This window comes from Physeter macrocephalus, chromosome 21 (assembly GCF_002837175.3).
Source record: "Physeter macrocephalus isolate SW-GA chromosome 21, ASM283717v5, whole genome shotgun sequence".
In the NCBI taxonomy this organism is placed as follows: Eukaryota; Metazoa; Chordata; class Mammalia; order Artiodactyla; family Physeteridae; genus Physeter; species Physeter macrocephalus.
The window spans coordinates 30,033,492-30,061,325 of NC_041234.1; the positions used below are offsets into that span (position 1 = coordinate 30,033,492).

Below are 27,834 nucleotides of genomic sequence, written 5' to 3' on the forward strand. Positions count from 1 at the left end.
TGTGCTCCACAACGGGAGAGGCCACAACAGTGAGAGGCCCGCGTACCGCAAAAAAAAACAAAAAAAAAAACAAAAAAAAACAAACAAAAAGAGTGGCGTACCAAAATATTCATTGCAGGTCTATTTTCAATCGCCATGACATGGAAGCATTTTAAGTGTCCATTGACAGATGAGTGGGTAAAGAAGATGTGACACATATATACAGTGGAGTATTACTCAGCCATAAAAAGAAACGAAATTGAGTTATTTGTAGTGAGGTGGATGGACCTGGAGTCTGTCATACAAAGTGAAGTAAGTCAGAAAGAGAAAAACAAATACCATATGCTAACACATATATATGTAATCTAAAAAAATGGTTATGAAGAACCTAGGGGCAGGATAGGAATAAAGATGCAGACATAGAGATTGGACTTGAGGATACAGGGAGCATGGACATATATACACTACCAAATGTAAAATAGATAGCTAGTGGTAAGCAGCTGCATAGCACAGGGATATCAGCTCGGTGCTTTGTATCCACCTAGAGGGGTGGGATAGGGAGAGTGGGAGGGAGTCGCAAGAGGGAGGAGATATGGGGATATATGTTTATGTATAGCTGATTCACTTTGTTATACAGCAGAAACTAACACACCATTGTAAAGCAATTATACTCTAATAAAGATGTTAAAAAAAATGGTAATGGTGGTAGACTTACCCTATCAGATTTTAAAGTCTGTCATAAAGTGACAATCATTAAAACCATATGATAGTGGGTTTAAAAAACGTCAAACAGTGAAATTAAATAAAAAAGAGAGATTCTAGGAACAGATACTAAGACTGTAGAGCACACTGGATGCAACCGTGAACTTTGGAAAGCAATCATCTGTCTTCAATAAATGTTGGGAACTGTAGGTATCAATATGGAGAATAATTAGCTTAGAGCCACAGTGCATACAATACTCTGTAGTAAATTTCAGAAAGCAGACCAGTGGAACAGCATATTCATTCCAGCTATGGATGGAAGATAAATTTGTGCCTGTTAAATGAAGGATATCATCAGAGACAAGATGGATGGTTCCAAATATTTAAAAGTTGGGGGAAATACCTTTTTACAACAAAATGTAATAAAAAGCTAAATAGCAGAATGAGGAAAATGTCTGGGGTCAGCATCACAGATAACAGCTGACTGTCCAAAAAATATAAAGAATGGATACAGATATAGAAGGTCGGCTTTCAAATTCAGCTTCATAAAAGGGCAAGGAAAATGAACAGCCAATTTACAAATGAGGAAATAAACGCAGTAAAATCACTGCCTGGAAAAGTACAACCTCTCTACCAATTAAAGAAGTGCAAATAAAAACAACATCAAGGTAGCACAACCTGCTTATTAAATTGTCAACAATTAATGGAAATTATAAATAGAAATTACAAAACCCTATCTTGACAAGACTTAAGGAAACAGTATGTGTTTTGGGGAACAGTATAAATTGGTTCAGTTTTCCTAAAAGGCAGTCTAGAAATATGTGACAAGAGTTACAAAACTGTTTGTACATACTCCTTGATCCAGCATACCCCCAAGGAAATAACCTAAAAAGGAAAAAATAATTTTTTAAAAGATATTTAAAGTAGTGCTATTTATAATCATGGAAAATATTTACCAATCTAATATATCATCATGATGGAATAGAATATAGCCATTAACAGTGACAGGTATACAAATATTGGGTCTTACACAGAAATGGGTATTTGTAATAATATTAACAACAAAAAAGGCTAAATTCTAAACTCACATGTTGAATCTGATAGTAGCCTTGCACAAAGAAGATTCAGAGAGGCATCTGGTAAAATGTAAATAGCTGGAGTTGAATGCACATGGTGTTCTTTGGGTACATGTCAAGTTGCTGGAATTCATAATAAAAAAGAAAATCTGAAGAAGAGGCAGCCCACATTGGTTTGATTTAGGCCTGCAAAGTTAAAGATCAAGGGCTTTAGAAAAATCCCCATACCAATGACAGACAGTGTTACTTACCAGACATGCTTGATCTGTCTGTTAGCTAGAATTTGTTTTGCTAGAATTCTCTGTCAACCAGCACTTCTGCTTATCTAAATCTGTGAGAACTTGACATTTCTGAGGGGGTACATCACCAGACATTTGTGAATCTTCAAATTTGTCACCATTACTACAACATAGAACCTCTCCACCTCCACCAATGAACATTTTATTATCTGACTCAGAACCGTTACTTTCTCAAGACCGTTACATTTCTCTTCACTTCCATCATCAGCACTAGTTTGCAAATAGTTTGCATTTCAGTGCCATTATTCACAGAGAAGCACATATTCTCTCTACCATGGTTACTGCACACCTATCTTCCTTGTTAACAAATAGACACCTATCAAGCCACATTGAGATGGGAATGCCAAGTGGTTGACTAGGCTCCCTCCTTTGCTTGGTGACTTGCCCTACAAACCAGAATTGTGAGGCCTTGCAAGTCAAATTCATACCCTTTGCAAAATGACCAGTTATTACACTTCATGGATCTTTAGGGCTACTCTCAAAGGGTTAAAACCTCAAATGTTAAATATGTTCATGCCAAAGAACTACTCTATGATAATAATTGTCATTCATAATTGAGCACCCAGAATGCCTTTTAAACTGAGATAAAATCATGTTCTTTATAACTTTGGTATTAAGTCTATTCCACTGTATTTTAGGTCTTCAAAATTTAGTACATTAACATCTGGTATATATGAAGACTCAAATATACAAAAATTGCTCTCTTCCCCTGGCACATCCATTGTTTAATGATGGTGGGGCACCGAATTTCCTTAAATAGCATCAGGATTCCCAGAGCTTTATGGACCTCCCATTATTTTATTTTGTAAATCTTCATCATACTTGTTACATGGGTGGTATGTATGTAGTTAATTAAAATGCATTTCGTTTTGAGAGTTTTTTTTTTTTTTTGGCTGCGTTGGGTCTTTGTTGCTGTGTATGGGCTTTCTCTAGTTTCAGTGAGCGGGGGCTACTCTTCCTTGCGGTATGCAGGCTTCTCATTCTTCTCATTGCAGTGGCTTCTCTTGTTGCAGAGCATGGGCTCTAGGCATGCAGCCTTCAGTAGTTGCAGCACACGGGCTCAGTAGTTGTGGCTCACAGGCTCTAGAGCGCAGGCTCAGTAGTTGTGGCACGTGGACTTAGTTGCTCTGTGGCATGTGGGATCTTCCCAGATCAGGGCTCGAACCCGTATCCCCTGCATTGGCAGGCAGATTCTTAACCACTGCACCACCAGATAACTCCTTGAGAGTTTTATTTAATGGCTTTATACCTCTTAAGATACCCTGGTGAGTTGGGAAACTGGTAGATAATGACTGTTTAGAGCAGTGGATCTCAAAGTGTGATCTGGGACCAGCAATACCATCATCATCCTGGGAATTGTTAGAAATAAAAATTCTCCACTCTGCCCCAGACCTACCAAATTAGAAATTCTGGGGGTAGGACTAAGCCAACTGTGTTTTAATAAGCCTTCCAGGTGATTCTGATGCATGTTCAAGTTTCAGAACCACTGCCTATTAGAGAATAGAGCCTCAATAACCTCGTCCAGCCTGATCCTCCATTAAATTGTTCTCATGGATATCAAACGCTCCAGGCCCCTCCACAATGTGTTACGTGCCCCTAAAATGTCTTTTATTAAATCTCTTGAGAAGGTTATGAGAATGCTGAAGAGGCAGCATGTTGTGCTGGCAAAAGCATGGGCATTGGAGTCAGATGGACCTTAGTTGTAACTTCGCCTGGCTGCTTCTTCTCTTTATGTTCCCTCAGTTGTTTAACCTCCCTGAGTCTCATTTCTAACATGGGCAAGAGAATACTCAGGCTGGAAGATTGTCTTCAGGGTGAAACGAGATGGAGTCTGTTAAGTGTCCAGTGCTGTGCCTGACACATGGTGGACTCTGAGTAAAGAAGAGTGGTCATTACCATCCCTTAGCACCATGTCTGTGACACTATGTAGGGTTCAGAGGAGTAATGGGAAAACCTTCTTGGAAACTCCAAGTTGGAGTCATTGGCGAGAGGAATCTAAGCTTTACCCAGGACAGCCCCAATATAGCAAGGACTTCTCTGATCTCTTCAAAGGACACTTTGCAGCAGGCTCCTGGGGGCTGTAGAAGGCTCAGAGTGAGTCCTGCCACTTGTATTTGCTGTTGCCAGACTAATTGTTCCTTGCTTGAAGTTCTGTGGCCCCAGAGGCAGAGAAGGGTGGCAACAACAAGCTCTCTGGGCCCTTCTCCCCTCCCTGTGTAGCCTCCTTGTATCTCACTTCCTGGATCTTGTAAATATTTCCTTCAGCAATAAGCTGGGAGTGGCTGTTTCTCTTGGAGCAGTCTTATCTTTTGGCTGCTGAGGAAAGGGGAAGGGGAGAGGGGCTGGGACTGTGCACTCTTGCTGCTGAGATCCTGGAATGCCAAGCTATTGTGGTGAGGTTAAAAATAAAAATTCCAAACAAGAAAACTTCAAAAGGCCTAAGGAGGAGGCGGGAGGAGATTTTTCAGTCTCTGAAAATACTGGTTTTCATTTTCAATTACTATGAGCCCCTCCCCCACAAAAAAAAGATTGTAACGAAAGGGGAAAATCTATTCATCAGAAGAAGAGGCAACCTGTGCCAAGAGGAAAAGAGAAGAACAGCCCAGGATTTGGCACATGATTTGCTTTTGTTTTTGAGATGTAGGCTCCTTGCTGGTGTCAACAAAGCCCTTTCTCAGACTTAGCTTTCATGCTTCCTCCCCTCTCTTCAGCAAGGAGCTGAAGTCTTTGAGAACACCTTGAGGATGAAGGTAGCGCAAGTACCTTTCGCCTTAACTCAGGAGTCCTTGCTTCAGTGGGATTTCCCTTGGAGCCAGATAAGGCAAGTTCCAGTCTGGACACTACTACTTCTTCCTAGCTGGGAAAATTAATGACCCTCTCTAAGCCTCAGGATCCTCACCTGCAAACTGGCAATAATGGTAATTACTTCAATGAGCTGGTGTGAAGATGAATAGAAATACCTACATGAAAGTGCCTACAACAGTGCGTGACACATAGTAAGTAAGAAGTAAGAAACCATAGTTCTTTTCCCTTAATTTAGCTCCTTATCCTCCACTCTAGGGAAGAATCCTTACTTCATCCCAAAGAAGAGTTGTAGACTTAGATTTCTGTGCATATAGGAGGCTTGAGCCCTTTGAAACTAGGACCTCTAGAGACCAATATCCTTGGCTTGAGCCTGACACACATCAATGGAAGCCTCCCATTCACCAGTCTGCTTCAGCTATTAGTGCCTGGAAAGCAAGGGCTACGGGTTTTGCTCCCCTGAGATCTGGTCACCTTGCACAGTGTAATATTGAATGACAGCTTGGATGACTTGTACACACATTGGCCCAGGTGGTCCCGTCGACGGCAGTCCTTCCCCTTTTCTGGAGTCTTGCCTAATTCTGCTCCCCTGATGTAAATGACTCTGCAAGGTTCAGGCTGCCCTTACACAAGCTGTGTCGGTGGGAGAGCAGTGCTTTTGAAATTAGGATTGATTCAGAGAATAGCAATTTCCAGGTTGCCTTGCTAGAGCCTAGTGCTTCAGGATAGTGTCACAGTGCCATAAATCGGGGCACCGAATGTCCCTAGAAGGGTGTGCTCTTTTCTTCCAGCTGGTTCTGGAGTTGGCTACTGAGAGGTAAATTCTGTAACGCTGACATAAGTGATTTGTACCTAAACAAGACAACATAGACTATCTAGTCTTGTTGATGGTCACACTGCTTTTAAGCCTAAACTTGCCTTTTATTCTCTCTCCCTTTTAGTAGATGAGAAGAGTGAGTGAATGAGCCTAGGATTAAAATCCTTGGTTATCTAGGGCCTCCTGGCTCGGCAGCCATGTAGCTGAGCTGGGACCCCAGGTCTCTTGGTTTCTTGGCTATTGAGCAGGGCTGAACATTAACCAGGGGACAGTGCAGTTCAACTCCCTTTATGGGAACAAGGAGCAGGGCTGAAGCATACAGCAGTGAAGGCTGTACACTGCACAGTTTACACAACCATATGCAGTGGCCCTGAGTAAGGACTTCACTCTAATAATAAGCATAGTTCTGTCATTTATTAATCACTTTTCCATGTACCCAGCATCATTGCTAGGTCCTTTTTATTTTATATGGTTAATCCTCACAGCAGCTTTGTTAAGATAGATATTTTACTGAAACTGAGGTAAATTAAATAATTTCCTCAAGGTCATGCAGCTTTTGGGTTCTGGAGGCAGATTTTTAAATTTTACTGAAACTCAGACCCAAGTCTTTCTAACACTGTGTTCTTTGCGCTCTGCTCTGTTGCCTTTCCTGTGCCCTGGCAAGGAAAGAGTGGTAAATTTGATGACTATCATGGAGCAGGGTTTTTCTCACCACAGCTGCAGGACATTGGCCCAACTTGAGCCTTTGGAGATGTTGCTTTCACCACCTGCATCTCATAAGATCTAGATTAGAGATGAAGGTGGGGAAGAACAGGAGAGGCAAGGACAGAAGGTAGGCATGTGTGTGCTGAGGGGTGGGACACATACTGTACAGATTGGAAACCAACCTAACTGGAACAAATAACTCTATCCCCAAACCTCTACCTCCAAACCACAACACTCCCATCTTTTTCACCCTGGACCTTTGTTTCCATAGTATGATCCCTGAACCACTGGTATTAGAATCCCTTGGGGAAATTGTTTAAAATGTAGATTCCTGGGCTCCACCACAGAGGTACTAAATCTCAATTTCTATTGATAGAAGTGGAGCTGAGGAATTTGCATTTTAAACAACATCTTCAGGTAATTCCAATTAAGAGCCACTTCGATTAGGAACAACTGCCTCAGACCAATGGTTTCCAACTTTTTGGATCATGCACCCTTCTCAGAAAGAATTGTTTTGAGCATTCACCTTTAATATGTGTTGGTAGTTTATTAGTAAATTACTTATATCTACTAATGTTCTAATATTTATGTTTTTAAATGCAAAAAACGGTGAGTTTTGCATTAGTATTCTTTGATGAGAATGGTCTCTGGTTTTCCTTTATGTATGTTCTAGTTGCTGGGTTTTGGTATTGATGTTATGCAGGATTCTTTTCTTCTCCCCCTATTCTCTAGATTCCAGAATCTAGAAAGCGTAAATAGCTTTGAGGTTGTCTGTTCCTTGAAGGTTGGTAGAATTAACACAAGACCATGGGAGTGTGCTGTTTTTTTGGTCAAATTTATCAAAATTTTTCCTATGATAACTGGTGGTTTAGATATTTTTGTTCTTCTGCAATTAGTTTTGGTAATTATTTTTCCCTAGAAAACTAAGTTTTCAAATCTGTTTCATAGAGTAGAGCAAAGTGTTCTCTTACTCTTTTCATTTACTTTGTAACTGTGGTTATTTCTCCATTTCTAATTTTGTGCATTTAGGGTTTTTAATTAGATTAGCAAGTGGTTTATCTGTTTTATGGTTTTATATTTTCTTTTGAAGAAAGCTTTTGGCTTTAATTATTAGTTCTATCATTTGTTTTCTAGTGTATTAATTTCTGCCATTAGTTTTATTTCTGCTTTGCTTAGGTCTATTTTTGTGGCTCTTAACTTCTTTTGTTGAAAGCATAATTCATTTATTTTAATTTGTTTTTATGTATTGATATAAGTATTTAAGACTATCAATTTTCCTTTAATCATTGCTTTAATCAACCACATCCTCTTGCTTCTGATATTTTCATTGTTGTTATTTTCTAGGTAGTCTACAATTTTAGATTAGATCTCCTCTTTGACTACAGTGGGGGATATTTTCTCCCTTTTATTTTCTGTGTGCTAGAAGTATTTGTTTTTCATTTTGCAATTAATTTCTAGTGTTATTGTATTGTGACTAGATATAGTATTGTCATCAGCTGAAAAAGTCTTATATTTTGTTTCTGCTTTTTCTACCTTTGCATTTTCTATATATTTGCTTTATGAATTTTGATGCTACGTTATTTGGTACATAAAGATTCAGTGTAATTAGATCTTAATTGTGTTTTCTAATCATTAATATTATAGTGCCCTTCTTTGTCTTGTTTATTGCTTTTTGCCTTTAATTCAACTTTTTTTATGATATGAGTATCATGGTCCTTGGGGTTTTTTTGGGAATTAGCTCAGTTATTAAATATTTATTGAATGCCTACTATGTGCCAGGCAGTAGGTACCAGATGAATGAGACACACAAGGTCTCTGCCCTTGTGGGGATGTATGCTCTGCGAAAGGCAAAATAGAAACATGATAATTAAGGATAAGTTGTCTCTACTTTAGATAAGGTCGTCAGGAAAGGCCTCTCTGCCTGATAGCATTTATCATCCTATCACTTCCCACTCACCACCTTGTTTGTTTGTTTCCTGAGGGGGGAAATGCCAGGTGGAACAGTTTGTACACAAGGGATTATTATAACCTTAAGGAGCTATAGGTGGGCTAAGGTCCAAATGAGAAGAGAATGGGGATGTGTGGCTATGAATTTCTGATCCACATGAGGGATGAGCTAGCCAGGATGGGGACTGCAGATGAGGGGAATGAAGGAGATTTTGCTTTCCATTCTATCTGACCTGGGCCACCATTATGTGTATTATTATTTTTTGAGGAAATATTCTCAGTCTTCAACGTGACTACTGAATGGATATTCTGTCTGATGATTTAATTGAACTGCTGGAATTTCCTGTCACTAGGCAGTACTTAGCATGATGCTGATTGCTCACAGACTACAGCAGGAAACCAGATCTTCTGGCTTAGAGGGCTTAACTCTTTAAACTCAGAGATTAAAGAGATGTCCTTTGCTTTGGTCCCTCTTTATTATACAGAAGTTTAACTTTTTATACATATTTAAATAAACCTGGACTTGTTTTCCTTGCATATACTTTTCTATTACTTATGAGATGAGAGTCTTATTTCACCTCACAAGTCATAGTTTTTAAGTTTTCTGATAATTTTTTTCTTATACGTTTTTTCTTATAAGTATATAATATATATATACATATATACACATATAACACATATTAAAATTTTATACACACACACACACCCTTAACTCTTGAATCTGAAATTTATTTTGGTATATAATATATAGTGCAGCTCCAAATAACACTGCTCTGCAATTGTCTCAAAGATATCTATTAAAAAATCTTTATCTTCTTGTTATGGAAGGTGAATTATATATGACATTTTTATAAATAGTTTGATATGTTTCTGGACTTTCAATTATGTTCTGTTAGTCAGTAAAACAGTTTTACTTATAATTGCTTTATATTATGCTTTATGCCTTACTTACCCCCGATTTCTTCTGTAGCAAAATATGTTTTTTATTATATAGTAGTCCCCATGTATCTGTGGGAGTTATATTCCAAGACTCCCAGTGGATGCCTGAAACCACAGATAGTACTGAACCCTATATATACTATGTTTTTTAAAAAATACATACATACCGATGATAAAGTTTAATTTGTGAATTAGGTAGAGTAAGAGATTAACAGTAATAACTAATAATATAATAGAACATTATAGCAATGTACTGTAATAAAAGTTATATGAATTCTGTCTCTCTCCTTGATCAACTTCCTCAACTCTGCCAGAAACGTGGCAGTGGCTTCTTCATTGACAGATGCAGCCTTTCCAGTAACTTTCCTGTTGTTCAGTCCAAACCTATTCCTAAATCTTTGTAACCATTTCTTATTTGCAGTAAATGGCTGAAGTCACTTGTTTCAGGGGATCCCTTGCTGAAGTCTTCGTATAGGCTCCATGTTTTCTGGCGCAACACGTTGCTGTCAGTCGGAATATGCTTTCTGTTCATGTCTTCCATCCACAAATTTAATGCCTTTCCATCTTACCTAAGCCCATATCAAGCACTCTGGCTGTAACTTTTGCAGTTTGAGGTATGACAGCAGGCACGAATTTCTTTTTCCTTCTTCATGATTTGATGGATAGAAGATTCGTTCTTACCATAGATCTTAACAACCTCAGCATATGATTTTTTCCCTTTCCTTATTAAGTCAAGAACGTTCACCTTTTCACTTAAAGGAAGCACTTTACGGCTTCTCTTTGGCAGATCTAAATTGCCAGCGTCTCTACTCTTAGGCCTTGGGGCCATTATTAAGTAAAATAAGGGGTACTTGAACACAAGCACTGTGACACTGTGACAGTCCATCTGATAACCTAGACAGCTACTAAGTGACTAATGGGTGGGATCCGCTGGACAAAGGGATGATTTAAGTCCTGAGCAGGATGGAGCAGGACAGCGGGAGATTTCATCACACTACTCAGAATAGTGTGCGCTTTAAAACTTATGAATTGTTTATTTTGGGAATTTTTCATTTACTATTTTTTGGACTGTGGTTGACTACAGGTATCTGAAACCTTGGAAAGTGAAACAGCGGACAAATGGGGACTACCATATCCTGCTTTATTTTGCAAGTTAACACAAAAATTCTATAGTTAAAAAGTCCTGGTGAGAATTCTGATTGGAATTGCATTAGAAAAATACATTTTAAATCCCAAATAGCAGATATTTGTGAATGGCCGGCTCGATATTTTTTGGTACAAGTATAAGAACATGGACAGAAAGTATACATGACAAATTCATGATATAGCTTGCATGTAGAGAGGCAGCAGAGGAATAGAAGTGGGGAGTGAAACAAAGGATATTATTATTTTTAAAATTCATGAAGCATAGATGGTAAAGTATTAAGATGTGCTAATTGTGGGTAGTAGGTGGGAACATGAATATTTATTATAACAATCTCTCTATGTTTTTAAACATTTGAAATGTTTCATAATTAAAAACAAAACAAAAACAACAGATGTAGCAGGATAACCACACTTGCAAGCCCCAGAACACAGCACATTCAATCTGAGTGGGGTGGTGTGTATATCCAGAGTTTGGAGCTAGACTCTCCATGTTCAAATCCTAGCTCTGCCACTTACCAGCTTTATGACCCTGAGCAATGGCTTAACCTGCCCATACCTCAGTTTCCCCAGCTATAAAATCAGGACAATAATAATAGCTACTTCCTAGGGTTATTGTGAGCATTAAATAAGTTAAGACATGGAAAGCACTTAAAACAGTGTCTGGCACTTAGTATGCACTCAGTAAGTGTTAGCTATCAATATTATATATCATATATTGTTATTACTATACTTACTACCTATATTATATTGTTTTGTGGACGTTTTAAATTTTATATAAATGATGTTATCCAAAATTATGGGACCATCTGCAACGTGCTTGCTTTATACAACCTTTATCTGCTGTTTTGCAGGGAAATGGCTCATTCCAAGGCTAGCTTTTCATGGGCAACCTCCTTCCATCCTTGCTTTGAGAACCCAGCACTGGACTTGTCAAGCTACCGAGCAATCTCTTCTCTTGACCTCCTTGGAGACGTCAAGCACTCCTCAAAAAAACCAGAGGAAACCTCCGTTTATGAAGAGGAGAGCTCCCTAGCCTCCATGCCCCGCCCACTTCGCAGCCGGGCCTTCTCAGAGAGCCACATCAGCTTGGATCCTCAGAGCTCCCGGGCCTGGGGGCAGCATAGAAAGGAGCTCTTTACCAAAGTTGATGAGATCCAGCCAGATCCTCTGGGTGCCAGGAAGAAGGCCTTTCCTCCTCCTCGCCCTCCTCCTCCCAACTGGGAGAAGTACAGGCTCTTTCGTGCAGCCCAGCAGCAGCAGCAAAAGCAGCAGCAAGAGGAGGAGGAAGAGGAAGAAGAGGAAGAGGGGGTGGAGGAGGAGGAGGAGGAGGGGGAGGAGGAAGAGCTGCCACCCCAGTATTTCAGTTCAGAAACCACTGGTTCCAGTGCCCTCAATCCTGAGGAGGTCCTGGAGCAGCCCCAACCGCTGGGCTTTGGCCACCTGGAGCCTTCAAGGCAGGGCTCACAAAGCCTTCCAGCAGAGCAAGAGTCCTTTGCTCTCCATTCCAGCGATTTCCTGCCTCCAGTAAGGGGCCATTTGGGATCTCAACCTGAGAAGGCTCTGCCCCCTTGCTATTACGGCATTGGTGGGCTTTGGAGAACATCAGAGCAGGAGACCACTGATTCCCCCAAGTAAGTGCTTATGAAAGACGTTAGGTCCCTGAAGAGGTGGCAGCATGAGTTTGAATTCCACCTTCACCATTTGCCAGCTGCGTGACCTTGGGCTGGTCAATTAAACTATTTCCAGCCTCAGTTTTCTCACCTGGAAAATGGGCATGATGATACATGGTTGTTGTGAATATGAGGATAATCCACGTAAAAGACATAGCCCCATACTTAGCACATAGTAGGTACTCAGTAAATGTCATTGATGTTCTTATCCCTAAATATCACTATCAAGGTACTATATTTTTTTCTAGTTTGTCTTTAAGGTATGCATCAGTTTCTGGCCCCTGAGCAATAAGGCATTAAACCCTTATTGTCTTGGGGCCTTTTCCAGAAGCCTGGCTCAGGTCCTTTTCTGCCTTTTCTGCTGCTTGCTCTCCAGAACAAGAGGCCAGCTCACAACCTGACCTGCCTCTGCTCTAGGACCTGTCTGAGCTTCTAAACTCTTCCCCCACCCCCAGCATCAAAGGTGTTTCTGGGGTTGGATGCTTTATGCCTTGACCATTCCTTACAACAGCCAAAGGCATTCATTCTTTTCATCTTCCACTTCCTCCATCACCCCCACCCTTGTTCCTCTGCCTCTTTGCATTTGCTTCAGTGGGCAAATGGTAGTACCAAAAGTGGTAGTTGACAGGGTCAGCTGTCTGGGCAGAGAGGCCAAAGAAGGAGTGTACTATAGCCACAGAACAGTTCCCTTCACTGTGCCAATGCTCATTGGCGTGCCCCACAATGTGTGGTTGTCCTCTTTGCTCCAAAACAAAAGAGCTTTGGCTTTTGGCTCTGCCAATCCTCCTGCAGAGAGCTCCACCCACTCTCTGCTGGGGATGGGGATGAGGGGCAGGTGTCTATCCTTTCAGTGCTTTCTTTAAATACCTTTACAGAAGGAACTTGCCTGAGACTTGTTGCTATTAGAAGTACTTTGTTATTTCATCTTTTACTGATGGACAAATCCATTACTTGGCTATCTGGAGCTAGTTGACAAGTTTTCCAGCCTAAGGTGCCACAGGCACAGCGCTTACAGGGCCTGGCTCCAGACACTATGAGAATTTCTTGTCAGATCCCTAGTGGCTGCTTCTCAAGCTGCCCATCTAGCTGGGGAGTATTCTTATTGTAATTAGAAAACATTTGTGGAAAGTGACTGTGGATTGTTAACCTATCACAGCAGAGAGAAGGGAAGGCAACCTAGCACATAGTAGGCACTTAATATTTCTGAAGAAAGAATGAATAAATGAATGAATGATCATGTATTAAGCATTTGATATGTGTCAGACACTGCTAGTCATTTTATATCTATTATTTCATTGAATTCTCCCAACGGCCCTATGGGCCATTATTATGCCCATTTGACAGATGTAGAAACTAAAGCTGAGTAAAATAAGGGACTACCTAACTTAGAATTACACAGAAAAGACTCAAAGCCAGATCTTACTCCAAAATCCATGCTTCTTTTGCCATCCTAGGCAGCCTCTCTCAGGGGGATCGTGTTCCTGCAGTAGCCAGGCCTTTACTTAGACCTCCTGTCCCCTAGAAGGCAATGTGTACCAGAGGTAGTAGTTACAGGCCCCAGGCTTAGCCCTTTCAGCCTCCTAGTCCTTCCTCCTTTATGTACCTCCATTCATCTTGGCACCTTGTCCAGAGAGAAGGAAATTGCTGTTACTAGAGATCTTGTAACTTGTTCCACAGATTTTTTTTTCTTAATGACTATGGGATGCAAGGGGAAACATTTGTTTGCACACAAGCCTGGCTTGTGGATGCAAAAAATCAATTATAGATGCTTCTTTGAGTGATGGATATTTAAGGAAAAACATCATTCCCTACATAGCAAATATTTTTTTGCCTCTTTACTATGTGCCAAGTATTGTTCTAAGCACATTTGTGTATTGACTGATTTAATCTTCACAACAAGCCTATGAAATAGATACCATTAGTTTCCTACAGTTTTTAGATGAGAAAAGTGAGGCACAGGGATATAAATTAAGTTGCAAAAGATCACAGGTAGCCAGAACCCAGATAGTCTGGCTCACTGTGCCAACTATATCACCCCAGGATCTCTGGGCTCCTCAAGAAGATCCTATTCCAGACCCTCAGAGAGCACAGGGTTCTACCCAGCAGGAAGTGCCTTTAAGGTTTTGTAAGGGAAAGTAGTGTTAAGGGCAAGTAGATGTGTAATATTTTGAATCTAAAATGCAAAAAGAAAAAAAGACATCCTAATTTCAGCCATGTTAAACTAGAGTCTCTCTGTAACCCACATACTCTTTAGTTACAAAATGTCAGGATACATGTAGAAGCAGGTGAGTGGACTTATTGAGCATTGGTTAAATCTGATAACTGATTCAATCACAGGTATAGTTTGCTTTATGGACTCTATGCATTTTCTCTCAGTGCTCTGGAGAAGGAATCTTATTTTTGCAACAAAGTTCATTATCAAGGTCAAATTATGTTCTCATAGATCTCCTATAACCTCTGCCCTATTAATGGAGAGTATGAGGAAAGAAGCCCTAGGACACAGTGCCTGATATGATACACTATAATATAGTACAGGGCCATGTCTGCTAGGGAACTGAGTCTCTAATTAGCACATCCGTTTTCAAAATTTTTCTCCAGTTTTATTGAGATATAATTCACAGATAGCCACATCCTTTTTTAAAAAAAATTCTGTGCTTTCTTTCAGTACTTTCTAACTTTCAACTCGCACACATGCCCCTAAATATTTTTCTTATAGGTAGGAATTCCCTAAATTCATACATTTATATTTCCTCCAGAATGTCCTCTCTTCTCTGCTAACATAGATACAGTCCAGCCAGAAAATTCTTTACATGCAGGGTTTTATGTGATGTCAAGTTGACCCTTTGGCAGTATAGTATAGTGGCTAAAAGCACAGATTCTGGAGTTAGGTCACCTAGGTCTAAATCACGGGTCTGCCATTTACTGTCGTGATCCCGGGAAAGTCACTTTACCTCTCAGTGCCTCATGTTCCTTATCCATAAAATGGTTGTCATGAGCATTACATTTTATGTCTATATTTACACACACACACACACACACACACCACACACACACACACACACACACACACACACACATACATATATCTTAGGACAGCTCCTGGGCATAGTAAGCACTATGTGAATGTTAGCTAGTAGTGCTCTTTTATCAGTGCTATCAGCTTAAAAACCTCCACATAAAATGAATACCTAGGATGAGCAATATTGGCGTGCCCAAATTTCTTTTGTGTGATGAATTAGGAGACAGCATAGCATGAATCAGTAAATAGCTGTGGAGCCTTTTACCCATTATTTTTGACCTTTATCTAAGAGCTGCAAATAGCTGCAAAAATGACTAATGAGTTTCTCCTATTTTTCCTTTCAAACAGCTAGAGGTTAGTGAAGGGGCAGTGACACAGACAGGTGGAGGGTAGGGATGGCTGATTGATAGGCAACAAGAACATAGTGGGGGTGGGTCTCCCCCTTACATAAACCATAGGCGGAATTATTTGCCCCTCCATCACTGAACCCTAACATTGAAGTATTTCATTTCTTTCCTCACATCAGACCAGAAGCTTTGATGGCAGAAGAGTCCAAACCTAAGCCAGCGTGGAGCCAGAGCTACTTCTTTCCTGAGGAGCAGTTCTCTTTCATGGGCTGGGGCTCCGAGAAGCAGCACCTCAACCCCGCAGGCTTCAGTGAACCCAAGACAACAGGGTCTGCTGTTACACTTGTCAAGCCCCTAGGCACCATTGGTTCCATTTTCCCCCATTTCATTCTGCAACCATGGAGGAGGCTGGAACCATTGGGGATATGCCAGAAGTTGAGAGATGTTATCCCTTCTCAGGCCAAAGGCCTGCCCCACCTCAGGCAATCTCAGACGAGCTCATGAGAGATGTGGTGGGCCGTGACAAGTCTCTGGCAGGGGTGCTAAACTCATCCTCCAACACAGTGACCACTGCTGAGGTCATGGGTGACCTCTTTGCTGTGGGAGAGATGCAGTGGAGGGGTTATTTCAAGCAGGAGTGGCACCACCAGGAAAGGTGAAATGATGAGCATGTCCAGGAAAGCCATGCGGTGACTTTATAAGCAAGCAGACTAGATAGAGCCAGGTTGGGCTGGCATCCAGGATGGGTAGGATGGAGCCCAACAGCCTTAGAGGACAAATAGCTAAGGTCTCAGACATGTCCCTACCACCTAGCCCCTCCCGCAGGATCCATATACTGGGACCCTGAACCAAGGGGAATCATTGATGATCAGAAGCCTGGAACTTTAGGGGCCTGCTAGTTTTTTCTGAATTTTATTGGGGTGTTAATGACCAAACCCATTGATCTCTAAAGAAGTCCCCCTAGCTGTGGAAGTCAGGGATATAGAAATAGCCTTCTAAGTTCTTAAAGTTGGCCTTGACTTGGTTTCTAGAGAGCCTTCACATGGCCTGTTTATGTTTGAACAGTGCCACCCCGTCCATTATTTCCTTATTTTATAACTCCTTGGTGAAGCAGAGTCCCATTTTATAAATGGGGAAATTAAGAAGCAGAAAGGTCAGCAGGCTGTCAACAGAGGTGCTCAAATGGTCATTTTTTGTTTCCACAGACAAGAGTTTCAGCACTTCTCACCTCCTCAGGGTGCCCCAGGGATCCCTACCTCTTATTCAGCTTATTACAATATTTCGGTGGCCAAAGCAGAGCTGCTGAACAAGTTGAAAGACCAACCCGAGATGGCAGAGATTGGCCTGGGAGAGGAGGAAATTGACCACGAACTGGCTCAAAAAAAGGTGAAGTTTTTGGCATGCCTTAGAGATTTACTGCATTTAGCTTGAGTGTGTCTGGAGGTTGACCTGCCCGCTACACTCTCCAGAATATCTTGGTACATTCCTGTATTTTCAATATGGAAATCAAATAGCCTGTCTGGGTTTCTCACAAATGCAACTGCAGTCTCTTTTTGATCCAGTCAATAATAGTAATAATAGTATAGTAGTCGTCGTCGTCGTCGTCGTCGTCGTCATCGTCGTCGTCGTCGTCGTCGTCGTCGTCGTCGTCGTCGTCGTCATCGTCGTCGTCGTCGTCGTCGTCGTCGTCATCATCGTCGTCGTCATCATCATCATCATCATCATCATCATCATCATCATCATCATCATCACAGTGTCTCTCAAATCCTAAAACCAGGGGCTTCCCTGGTGGCGCAGCGGTTGCGCGTCCGCCTGCCGATGCAGGGGAACCGGGTTCGCGCCCCGGTCTGGGAGGATCCCACATGCCGCGGAGCGGCTGGGCCCGTGAGCCATGGCCGCTGAGCCTGCGCGTCCGGAGCCTGTGCTCCGCGACGGGAGAGGCCCCAACAGAGGGAGGCCCGCATACCACAAAAAAAAAAAAAAAAATCCTAAAACCAACTCTATAAGATAGACATTACTGGCTTCTTTTTACCAGTTGAGAGGAGCAGATTGCCCAGGGTTACAGACTAAGTGTTGATCCAGGACTCAAAGTCAAGACTGTCTGACTTTCTACTCTGAAATAAGCCAGCCTTGTAAGTAACTCGCTACCCAAGGCACATCAGAGTTTTTGCCAGTGAGCTCTAACCAATGGCAGCCATTGATTTTTTTCTGTGTAACTTTCAAAGAGAGCAGACTGGCCAATAAAGAAAAGGAAAATTATAGGCCAGTCAACTTTAATATTTATTTGCAAGGATAGTCAATCATCTCTTAAAAGTACTAAAATAGATAAATGGAGATGATGTTGTTCTGAAGCCTCCCCTTTCTTCCTCTAAGTACCACTAGCCTGGGTTTCTAATCAAATTCCTGGAATCACTTTGCCCTCCCTGCACTTACCCCTTTTATTTCCTAAGCAAATAGGGTTTCCATGGCGACCTCAAAGGCCCAATTTACCACTTTGTAGACATCTGAACTCAATGCAAATTGCTCTTCTGCCCATATTTCTTATTCAGGACATGACCTGTACAAAAGCTCAAGGCCACTTGCAAGAGACCCCCACCACTTTCCAATCTGAAGCAAAATGTCAGGGAAAGAATAGGAAGCATGGTGGCATCAAAGTTTTATTGATCCAGGTGCCTGCTTCCTTGGATTCCATGTTTCCTAAGTATTACAGGGCTGCTCCTGGCTCACTCAGGATTTTTTTTTTATTAGGAGCAAACCTAATAGATGTCTGATGAGGAGAAGAGAGACATGATCAGAAATGGCAAAGCACAGAACAGCAGATAGTGACTTGAAGTGATTGTGGGTGGGCTAAGACAGTTTTTGTCTCTGAGGAAAATAAGTGAGGAAGGTCACCAATTTGCAATATCCCAGAAAAGCCACTCAGGTCTAGCTGGGTCTGTGATGACTCCACAGCTCTATCCACTACCCTTTCCCCAGAGTTGAAGTTCAGGTTATAAAGCCCAAGTACTGAGAAACAAAGGGCTCTGTCTACTTTTTCTTCCTTCCAGATCTATGGGACCTAAGAGCTGGGGGTAGGTAGGTGATTTTCCAAGTTGATCATTTGGCCCCCAGCCCTCCCTTGTCGCTGACACTGAGTTTTGTTTGGGAAAGCAGAGAGTGCGGATATAACTGGGAGCTTCTTGGCATCTAATTGTGTTGCCTCGTTCATATCATTGTTCCTTAATTTCCAGTGGGTTTTGGAAATTTCCCTAAATGTAAACCTATTACACTTTACACTAAGGTCATGGTGAGCTCCTGACTTTTGACCAGTTCTGAATTATGACACCTGGCCCAGACCTACAGCAGGCTCTCTTGTCCTTTGTCACCTCGGACATCTCTAAATAAAGGATGAGAAAAGAACGTACTCTACATAACTACAAGCTTATGCTCCCAGAGTGCCTGAGCAGGAATAGTAATAAAACACTGAAGCATACTTCCTATATAGAAGACACTATTCTAAGCTTGTAGTATGTATTAACTCATTTCATTCTCATAACAACACTATGAGGTAAGTAATATTGTTACCCCATCTTTTAGATGGTGAAATTAAGGCACAGAGAGGTTGAGTAACTTGCTCAAGTTTACACCATTACTTTGTGGCAGAGCTGGCGTTCAAACCCAGGTAGTCTGGCACTAGAGTCCATGCCATTGACCATAATGCAATACTGACTGCAAAGGCTGGGAGCAACCTGAGACAGGCCTATTCTTGTCAGGACCTTGCAGCTAGACAGGTATCCATTAGCTCAGAGTGCCAGGTGGTGGTGGTGGTGGTGGTGGTGGTGGTAGTAGTAGTAGTAGTAATAGTAGTAGTAGTAACAGCATCAATAAACATATATTGAGCACTTAATGTGCCAGGCACAATACTAAGTACTTTACTTCTATGATCTCATCTAACCCTCACAACAATGGAGGGTTGGTGGGGGGCACTTCTCCAATTTACAGATGAGGAAACAGAAGTCTCAGTGGGATTGGGTATCTTGCCCAAGGTCACACAGTTTGGAGGAGGTGGAATTGGAATCCAGGCATCTCTGACTCTAAAACTCCACTCTACCACACTACCTTCCTGTGAGTGCAGTCCCACAACTGGTTACACCTATAGGGGAGACAAATCAGAAGGCACAAGCAGTCCTTCCCTTGAGAAACTTACAATCAGTAGTAGGAGAGGGATCAGATGCACACACAGGAAACAGAAAGTGAACAACCTCAAATTACACTCAAGAGTTCTCATTCTAAAAGACTGGAGAGTTTAGAAAAGAAAAAGATCATTGAGAGAGGAGTTATGGGGGCAGGGGCTTCCAGCAGGGAGGGTAGGGGCAAAGCTGGGCTCTGAAGAAAGAATGGGAATAGCCAAAGTGAAGGAAGAGATAAAGAGCTGGCAGAACTGCATAAGCAAATCAGGAATATAAGAATGAGTGTTGTGAACACAGCATGAGGGGCTAATCCTCAGAGGTTCTGAGGAGTGAGATTAGAATGGCAGGGTGAGGCCAGACTGAATCATAATCATAGCAGCTGCTTTTATTGAGCACTTAGTCTGTGCTAAACCCTTGGCATGCATTATCTCATTGAACCCTTATTACAATTCAGTGAAGTAGGTACTGCAGTTACCCCATTCCGCAGATAAAGAAAGTAAAACTCCGTACAGAAATTCACCTAAGGTCACACAGCTAGGAAGTGGCAGAGCTAGCAGTCAAACCTAGTCATTGTGACTCCAGGACTCACACTTTTATCCAAAAGGCCTCAAGAGCCAAGCTGAGTGGGGGAAGATCTGGCACAGTGTCATCAACATCAGAGGTACTGAAATGGATTGAAGGAGAATGAGTGAAGTAACAGGCAAACACTTGATGGCAGTGCTTTTCTTACCTGTGCTCTCACAAGCATTCCTGTTTATTAAATAGCCTCAGCAAGTATTTAGTAAGTTACATTTGGCAAACGAGAACTAGCCAATGGGTACCACTCATCTAATGCCAAGAAGTTTGGTGGTGACAGAGATTCCTAGCAGATCTGAAGAGATGGGAAAGAAGGTGCCTGTCCAGAAAACTGGAATTGCTCACGACTTGCTCAGGTTTCCTTTGTTTCCAGTGACTGGGGTAGAGCCCGCCTTTGGTTATTTAGATCTCAAAATAGCGGTTCCAGGGACAGATCCATTTCTGTCAGTCCCCATTCTCATTCTTTGCTTCTCCTGTTTATTTCTCCTAGATTCAGCTCATCGAAAGCATTGGCAGAAAACTTTCTGTCCTGCAGGAGGCCCAGCGAGGATTGCTGGAGGACATCACTGCCAATTCTGCCCTTGGGGAGGAGGTGGAGACCAACCTAAAAGCCGTCTGCAAATCCAATGAGTTTGAAAAATACCGTTTGTTTATTGGGGACCTGGACAAAGTAGTCAACCTGTTGCTGTCACTCTCTGGTCGACTGGCCCGTGTGGAAAATGCTCTCAACAGCGTCGATTCAGAGGCCAACCAGGAGAAGGTAGGGTTGAGGTCTCCAGGGGGTGGATGGAGGGAAGTGCCATCTGCTTCTTCCCAGGGATCCCTCTTTCAAGTTTGGCTAGTCTGGAGGCAGCAGAGCATAGTGTGAAGAGTGTGGGCACTGGCTTTTAAGTGGAAATTCTGGCTTTACCACTAAGTAACTGTGTGATTGTGGGCAATTCACTTAACCTCACTCTGTCTCCATCCCTTCAAAAATAGGGTAAACACACTACCTACCTCATGGGGTTGTGAAGCTTAAATTGGATAATCCATGTTAATGACTTAAAACAGAGCCTGGAACAAGATAAACACTAAATCATTGCTAGCTGCCAGTAGTAGTAGTGATAGTAGTAGTAATAGTAGCAAGTAGTTGAGATTGGGAGTCTGTCAATTTCATAGGTTGGGACACTCTGCATAATTCCTGAACCCAAATGGCATTACCTTTTTCTATCCAAATGGTTCTTGGATACAGATTTGAACCCACAGTGAAAGGCACATATGCTTGTGCATACACACATGGATACATACATACACACACACACACACACACTCACACAGAGACACACACTGTTTTGAAAGCATCGTCACAGCGATTTTTTTTTTTTTTTTTACCATATGGAAGGTGTACGAGCTGGCTTTGTCAGAGCCTTCCCCCACCCCAATCCCAGTGGTGGTCCACAGATTAACAACAATTTAGAGATAGAAAGAGGCGATTGCTCATCCCCCATCCAGAATTGCTGTCATGTTTATCCTCCCCTTGCTACAGGAAAGAAAGGCTTTTGTGTGAAGGTGGACTTCAGGGCAAGAAATCTAGGACTGACCACTGAGCAGAGGGGCTAGTGGCTTTGTGGGAGCATCACTGGTGGAGCACTGGGTCGGGCAGATGACTGGTCATTGGGATAGCCCTTATTGGTCTTCTGCTTCCCCAGTTGGTGCTGATAGAGAAGAAGCAGCAGCTGACAGGGCAGTTGGCAGATGCCAAGGAGCTGAAAGAGCACATGGAGCGCCGGGAGAAGCTGGTGTTTGGTATGGTCTCCCGCTATCTGCCTCAGGACCAGCTCCAAGATTACCAGCACTTTGTGAAGATGAAATCTGCTCTCATCATTGAACAGCGAGAGCTGGAAGAGAAGATCAAGCTCGGGGAAGAGCAACTCAAATGTCTCAGGGAGAGCCTACTCCTGGGGCCCAGTAATTTCTAATTCCACCAGCAGACTGCCTACACCATCCCTGCCCCGCCATAATGGGAAGCGCTTTCAATCCTTGTTAGCACTTTGTTAGCAAGTAGATAACAGTTAGTTAGCAGTTTGTTCCATATTCTCTGCCCTGGCCGTCTCTCACTGCCCCTTAACCTAGCAGTGTTCCCAACCAGCTAAGAGGACCTGGGGAGGCCCCAAGCTTCTACCCAAGGGAGTAGAAGCAAGAAGCAGGAGCTGCAGCAAAGTGTGATCATACAACCACACTCTCCTTCCCACAGTTTGCATGGCCAAGCACTCACCACACACAGGACCAACAAAGTGCCTTCATTATTCTCTGTACTAGGACACCAGGAACATCATGTACTCAGCCACCCACCCACACCATCATCAGCCTTTGAAGTCTCAGAGAGAAGTTGCCTGTGCAGCTCCACTGTTCCCCAGGGCTCGTGGCCCAGCCATTTCCCACAGAGATCTGGCTGTCTTGAGGGCATTCACCTACCACCAGCTTCAGGGCCTCACCCTAGCTTTGCAGTAGGAAGCACAGAAGGAGCAATGACATTTAACAGAATGTGAGCACAGGTTGGGAATCGCCTGATGCCCTGCTAGAAGGAGCTATGCTTAAACAAACTGGCTCTACCCCTGCCTTCCCCATTATCTGGTTGAGGGGGAGGAGGCCTATCTTCAGCCCCAGCTAGTGTGGCCCTCCTCCTGTCCTAAGACTTTGGCCTACCACTTCCTGTTTCATCTTGCCGTTTCACTGCTGGGAGTTACAGGTGCCTACCCTAAGGGCTTCACACTATGGGCCATGAATAGCTCTACTAAAGCTGACTTCTGGATACATGTTTTATTATTGGGGGGAGGGGGTTGTTGTTATATTTTAAATGGCCTTTTGATTTTATTTATTTTTATGTCTTGATGTTTTTTTTTTTCTTTTTTAACTAATAAGGTAAGGAGAGGGGAGTTGGAGAGGGAAAAGTTAGCCCAGAAGGAAAGCATTTTCTACAGATCAGCCTGAATTCACCATGGCTAGGTAAGCAAGTGCCAAGGCCTTGAATTCTTCCCACCATAGCTAACAAGTGTCTAAGGAAGGAGTTCTCACTTCGAACTCAGAGTTTCCCCACTGTGGCCTGGCCATATACTTCCCTTGAAGTCCATGAGCTTAGAGTTCCCCAACAGGCTTCAACTGCTTCTTCTTTTTTCTTGAAACCAAAGAAATCTGAAAGGGACAAAGGTTCACCCATTTCTCTACCATTTCCAAGCTAAGGAAGGTGTAGAGGTGAGCTCAGGAAGAGCTCCTCTATCTAATTGTTTTCTTATCCTGTGGCCTGGCTCGAGGAACCGAAATTCATGGTAGCTGGAAGCTCCAGCCAGGGCCAGCCCCCCAGAGCAAGTTAGTTATAGTCCAGCCGGGATCTTAGGCACACAAATAATGAATACTGCTGCTGTGGCCACCGGTAGCCAGTTTCTATCCTGGAAAAGCCCCCAAGTGGGTGATGGCAGGAAGGGAGTTGTGGCCAAATGCTGCCCTGTTACCCAGCTCAGTCTTCTGTTCCTTGATAACTGGGGCCCATGCTTGGTATTGCACAGCCCTGTGCAGCCAACCCGGCATTGGCATCGCTTCTGGTTACTGCTCAGTTCCTCAGGGCCTTTGGAGGTTAACTGTAGCAACAGGGGTGCCTCATTCAACCAAAGAATTTGCCAGGGAACTTTGCTGCTGCTACAAATACTGGTTGCTAGCTTCCGTTTCCTGGTCGTTGTATTTGGAAACAATGGAAGAACCTTGGCCAGCAGGGTGTCCTGTGGGGAGGGGTGCCCTGAGTATGCTCTTAGTACACTGCTGCTGTCAGAACCACTGTTAAAATGTCAACCTGCCATTCTCCCATCAAATGGAGGATTCTACTCTATTCAGGAAGGCTGATGGCTTATAAAGGGCTACGTTTACCTAAGCCAAGGTTGCATGAGATGGGGGAATGCTTTGAATAGAGGCTGTGGTTGCCATCTTTTTTTTTTTTTTTTTTTTTTAAACAAACAGGCTCTTAAACAGTGAGCAGGCGGAGATGTCCTGTATTGGGGAGGATGAGGCCAATGTAGCCCATCATTCTAATATACTTTTTTTTTTTTTTTTTTTACCAGAACAGCTTTTTGGGAATATAGCCCAGGGAAAAAAGTGGCCACTTACCTGGACACCATGACCATGGTCTGGGCTTTTCTAGTCAGCATTAGAATGATTGATTGTATCTTAAGCTTATCAGACTAAAAGTACTATTGACTTTGTTATTTGTGTCCCTTATCCCACCTCCAATTATTCTAAAGTTGGGATCAGAGTACAAGAATGCTCATTTTTACACGGAGGGACAGTTTCCAAAGCACTTAATACTATATTGAGCAGTGAAGCTCGGCAGACAAAGGTGAACTACCAGACAGGCACAGATGCCCCACAATGCTGACGTGGCGGGCCCATCGTGAGTGATAGCACTGCAAAGCTGCCGGTATTACTTGAGATGCAATATCTCTTGCCCCCGTTCTCATTTCCTGTGCTCAGCCCTCCACCAAGGCCTGCCAAGGAGTAGCAGTTTGGAAGGCAGGGCAAGGGATTTCCCCATACAGGCCACAGTGGGTAATGTGTAAGCACAGTGGTTGAAATTTAGAGAGGAATCAGTGTAAGGGGCTCTGGGTAATTGAGTCTCCTTGAGTCCCACCAGCTGCAGACTCAGCCAGGGCAGAGCAGTAAATGCTCAAGGGGAAGCCAAGAGAAAGGACAGAGACACTGAAAAAAAAAGCCCTAGAAAGTGAGAGACTGGAAGCTGAGAAACAGAGAGGGTGAAAAGATGAAAAGCCTCTTTCAAAGCCAGGTTCAGGTTCTGTTTTCCATTTCACCTCATATGCCAAAGCGCTGCCGAGGGGCACCGGAGCCACAGCCTTAACCCCAGCCTCCCTAAAGGTGCTGCTCTGCCAGTAGCAGGCCCAAAATGGAGGAAGCTGGGCACATTTCTGGCCACTTCCTCCTGTCTGGAGCTTGATGTCTCCCTCTGTCTTTGCCAAAGGAGTTGTCTATGCCAATAATATTTCTGTAACAGCATATTGTATTCTTTGAAGATTAGTAGGTCTTTAGAGGGGGTGGGGCAGGGGGCAATTTCTATAGAGAAAGAACCAGTGTTTGTTGTACAAATGTTGTGGGGGGGTCATCTATCCCATGTGAAGCTATTATTTTTCTGAATCTTTCTTATTGTTTCTGCATTTGTGTCCTCCACCACTCCCTTCTTGGCTGACATTGATATGCCTGCCAGATTGTCATCAAGGGTCATACTTCAATAAAAGGTGCTAAGGACAAAAAAATTATCTCACGTGTTTTGACTAAGGTCATGGAAATTCCATAATATTCTGCTGAAAAGTTTTGGCAAGGAATTTGGTCACCTATCCCTAGTCCTCCATAGGTAACCGTATGATCAGAGCCTTACCCACATCCCTAAACCCTTACGCTGGCCCCTCAGGGATAGCATTGATGCTACACCATTCATTATTCCCAGTACAATAACTGAGAATTCAGGAAGAGTCAACAATAGGCATGATCTCAAGTGTAGACCTCAGCAGTATACAGAGTCCAGTTCTGGAGTCTATCCTGATCAGAGGTGAGCCACTTTCTAGACCTCCTCCAATCTTGAGTTCTCTCTACTAGTATCATCTGACTTCTACCTGATAGTTCAGTCTCACACCTTTACTCTTAGTCACTGATCAGCTTTCCAAGATAACCTCAAGATTTAGACCCAAATATACTCCAGGGAGCTCCTCTGACCCTGAAAATCTTACTTGCCCCCCCATCCATACATTATTGATATCCCAACTGATCTCCTCCTATTCCAGATATCCAGTGCAGTAGAGTGGAAAGAGCCCAGTTTGGGTATTGGAGTGAACTGTGTTCAAATCCTGATTCTGCAACTTACTTCTTATTCTATGAATCTGGCTTATGTGCTCAACTTCTGAGTTCATTTTCTTATCTGTAAAATGTAAACAATAATATGTATCATCTTACAAGACTGTTGTGGCTTAAAAATAATAAATGATAGCCACCAGCTATATACTAAGATATTGTTTGTTAGAAAGGCAGAATCCCAGGCTCCACTCGAAACCCAGTGATAATAGTCTGCATTTTAACTAGACTCCCAGGAGATTCATGTGCATATTAAAAGTTGAGAAGCACCAGTTTATCACAAACAGGCTCAGTACATAGTAACCATCATTCAAGTCCTGATTTACTCAATTCATTCTTTTCCAACCCAGACACACTCTTGCTCTTCTCATATTGCTCACAACTACCTGCCTAAATGAGTTTAGCAAGGTCTCAGGATACAAGGCTGATATATAAAATCACTTCTGTTTCTATACACTAGCAATGAACAATCTGAAAACAATTTAATTTATAGTAGCATCAAAAAGAATAAAATATTTAGAAATACATTTAACAAAAGAAGTATATGAATTTTATACTGAAAACTAAAAACATTGTTGAAACAAATTTTTTAAAATCTAAATAAAGGCACTCTATGTTCATCAATTGGAAGAGTTAATAGTGTTTAGATCACAATACTCCCCAATTGACCCACAGATTCAGTGCAATCCTTATGAGAATCCCAGCTGGTTTCTTCGCATAAATGGAAAAGTCAAACCTAAAATTCATATGGAATTGCAAGGGACCCAGAATAGTCAATACAATCTTTAAAAATAATATAATTGGAGGACTCACACTTCTTAATTTCAAAATCAAATCTCACTACAGAGCTACAGTAATCAAGACAGTATATGTACAAGGATAGACATATAAATAAATGGAATAACATTGAGAGTACAGAAATAAACCCTCATATTTATGGTCACTTAATTTTCAATAATGGTGCCAAGACAATAAAATGGAGAAAGAATAGTCTGTCAACAGATGATGCAGGGACAACTGGGTATCCACATGGAAAAGAATGAAGTTGGATCTCTTCCTTACACCACACAACAAAATTAATTTGAAATGGATTATAAAGCTAAATATAAGCATTAAAATTACAAAATTCTTAGAAGAAAACATAGGAATAAATCTTCCTGACATTGGGTTAGGCAATGATTACTTCAGTAGAACTCCAAAAGCACAAGTGACAAAAATATAAATAAATTGGAATACATCGAAACTTTAAACTTTCGTGCTGCAAACAATACCGTCAAGAAAGTGAAAAGACAATCCACATAACTGGAAAAGTATCTAATATTGGGCTTTTATATAGAACACATAAAGAACTCTTACAATGCAAAAATAACCAATTAAAAATGGTCAAAGACTTTTTCTTTTTATCAGAATAGACGTTTCTCCGAAGAATATATGCAAATGACCAATAATCACAGGGAAAAATACTCAACACTAAGGAAATACAAATCAAAACCACAATGAGATACCAGTTCATACTGACTATGATGGCTATAATAGAAAAGGCAAACAATAACAAGTGTTGGCGAGGATATGGAGAAATTGAAACACGTACATTGCTGGTGGGTGAAATGTAAAATGATGTGGCCATATTGGAAAACAATTTGGCAGTTTCTTTAAATGCTAAACAGTTTCCATATGACTTAGCAATACCACTCCTAGGCATATAGCCATGAGAATTGAAAACAGGCATTCAAACAAAAACATGTACACAAATGTTCA

General features: G+C 42.1%; 1 protein-coding gene across 2 annotated transcripts in view; it reads left to right on the forward strand.

The window, feature by feature from the left end:
- SHROOM4 (shroom family member 4) overlaps positions 1–26,137 on the forward strand; it is a 211,783-nt gene extending 185,646 nt beyond the window's left edge. For both annotated transcript variants that reach the window (XM_024116902.2, XM_055081698.1), the window contains 5 exons: positions 11,264–12,043; positions 15,628–15,777; positions 16,654–16,834; positions 20,684–20,953; positions 21,882–26,137. In XM_024116902.2, the coding sequence (XP_023972670.1) occupies positions 11,264–12,043; positions 15,628–15,777; positions 16,654–16,834; positions 20,684–20,953; positions 21,882–22,151 (1,651 nt within the window). In that variant the 3' untranslated portion in view covers positions 22,152–26,137. The remainder of the gene's footprint in view (positions 1–11,263; positions 12,044–15,627; positions 15,778–16,653; positions 16,835–20,683; positions 20,954–21,881) is intronic.
- The last annotated feature ends 1,697 nt before the right edge of the window (positions 26,138–27,834 follow it).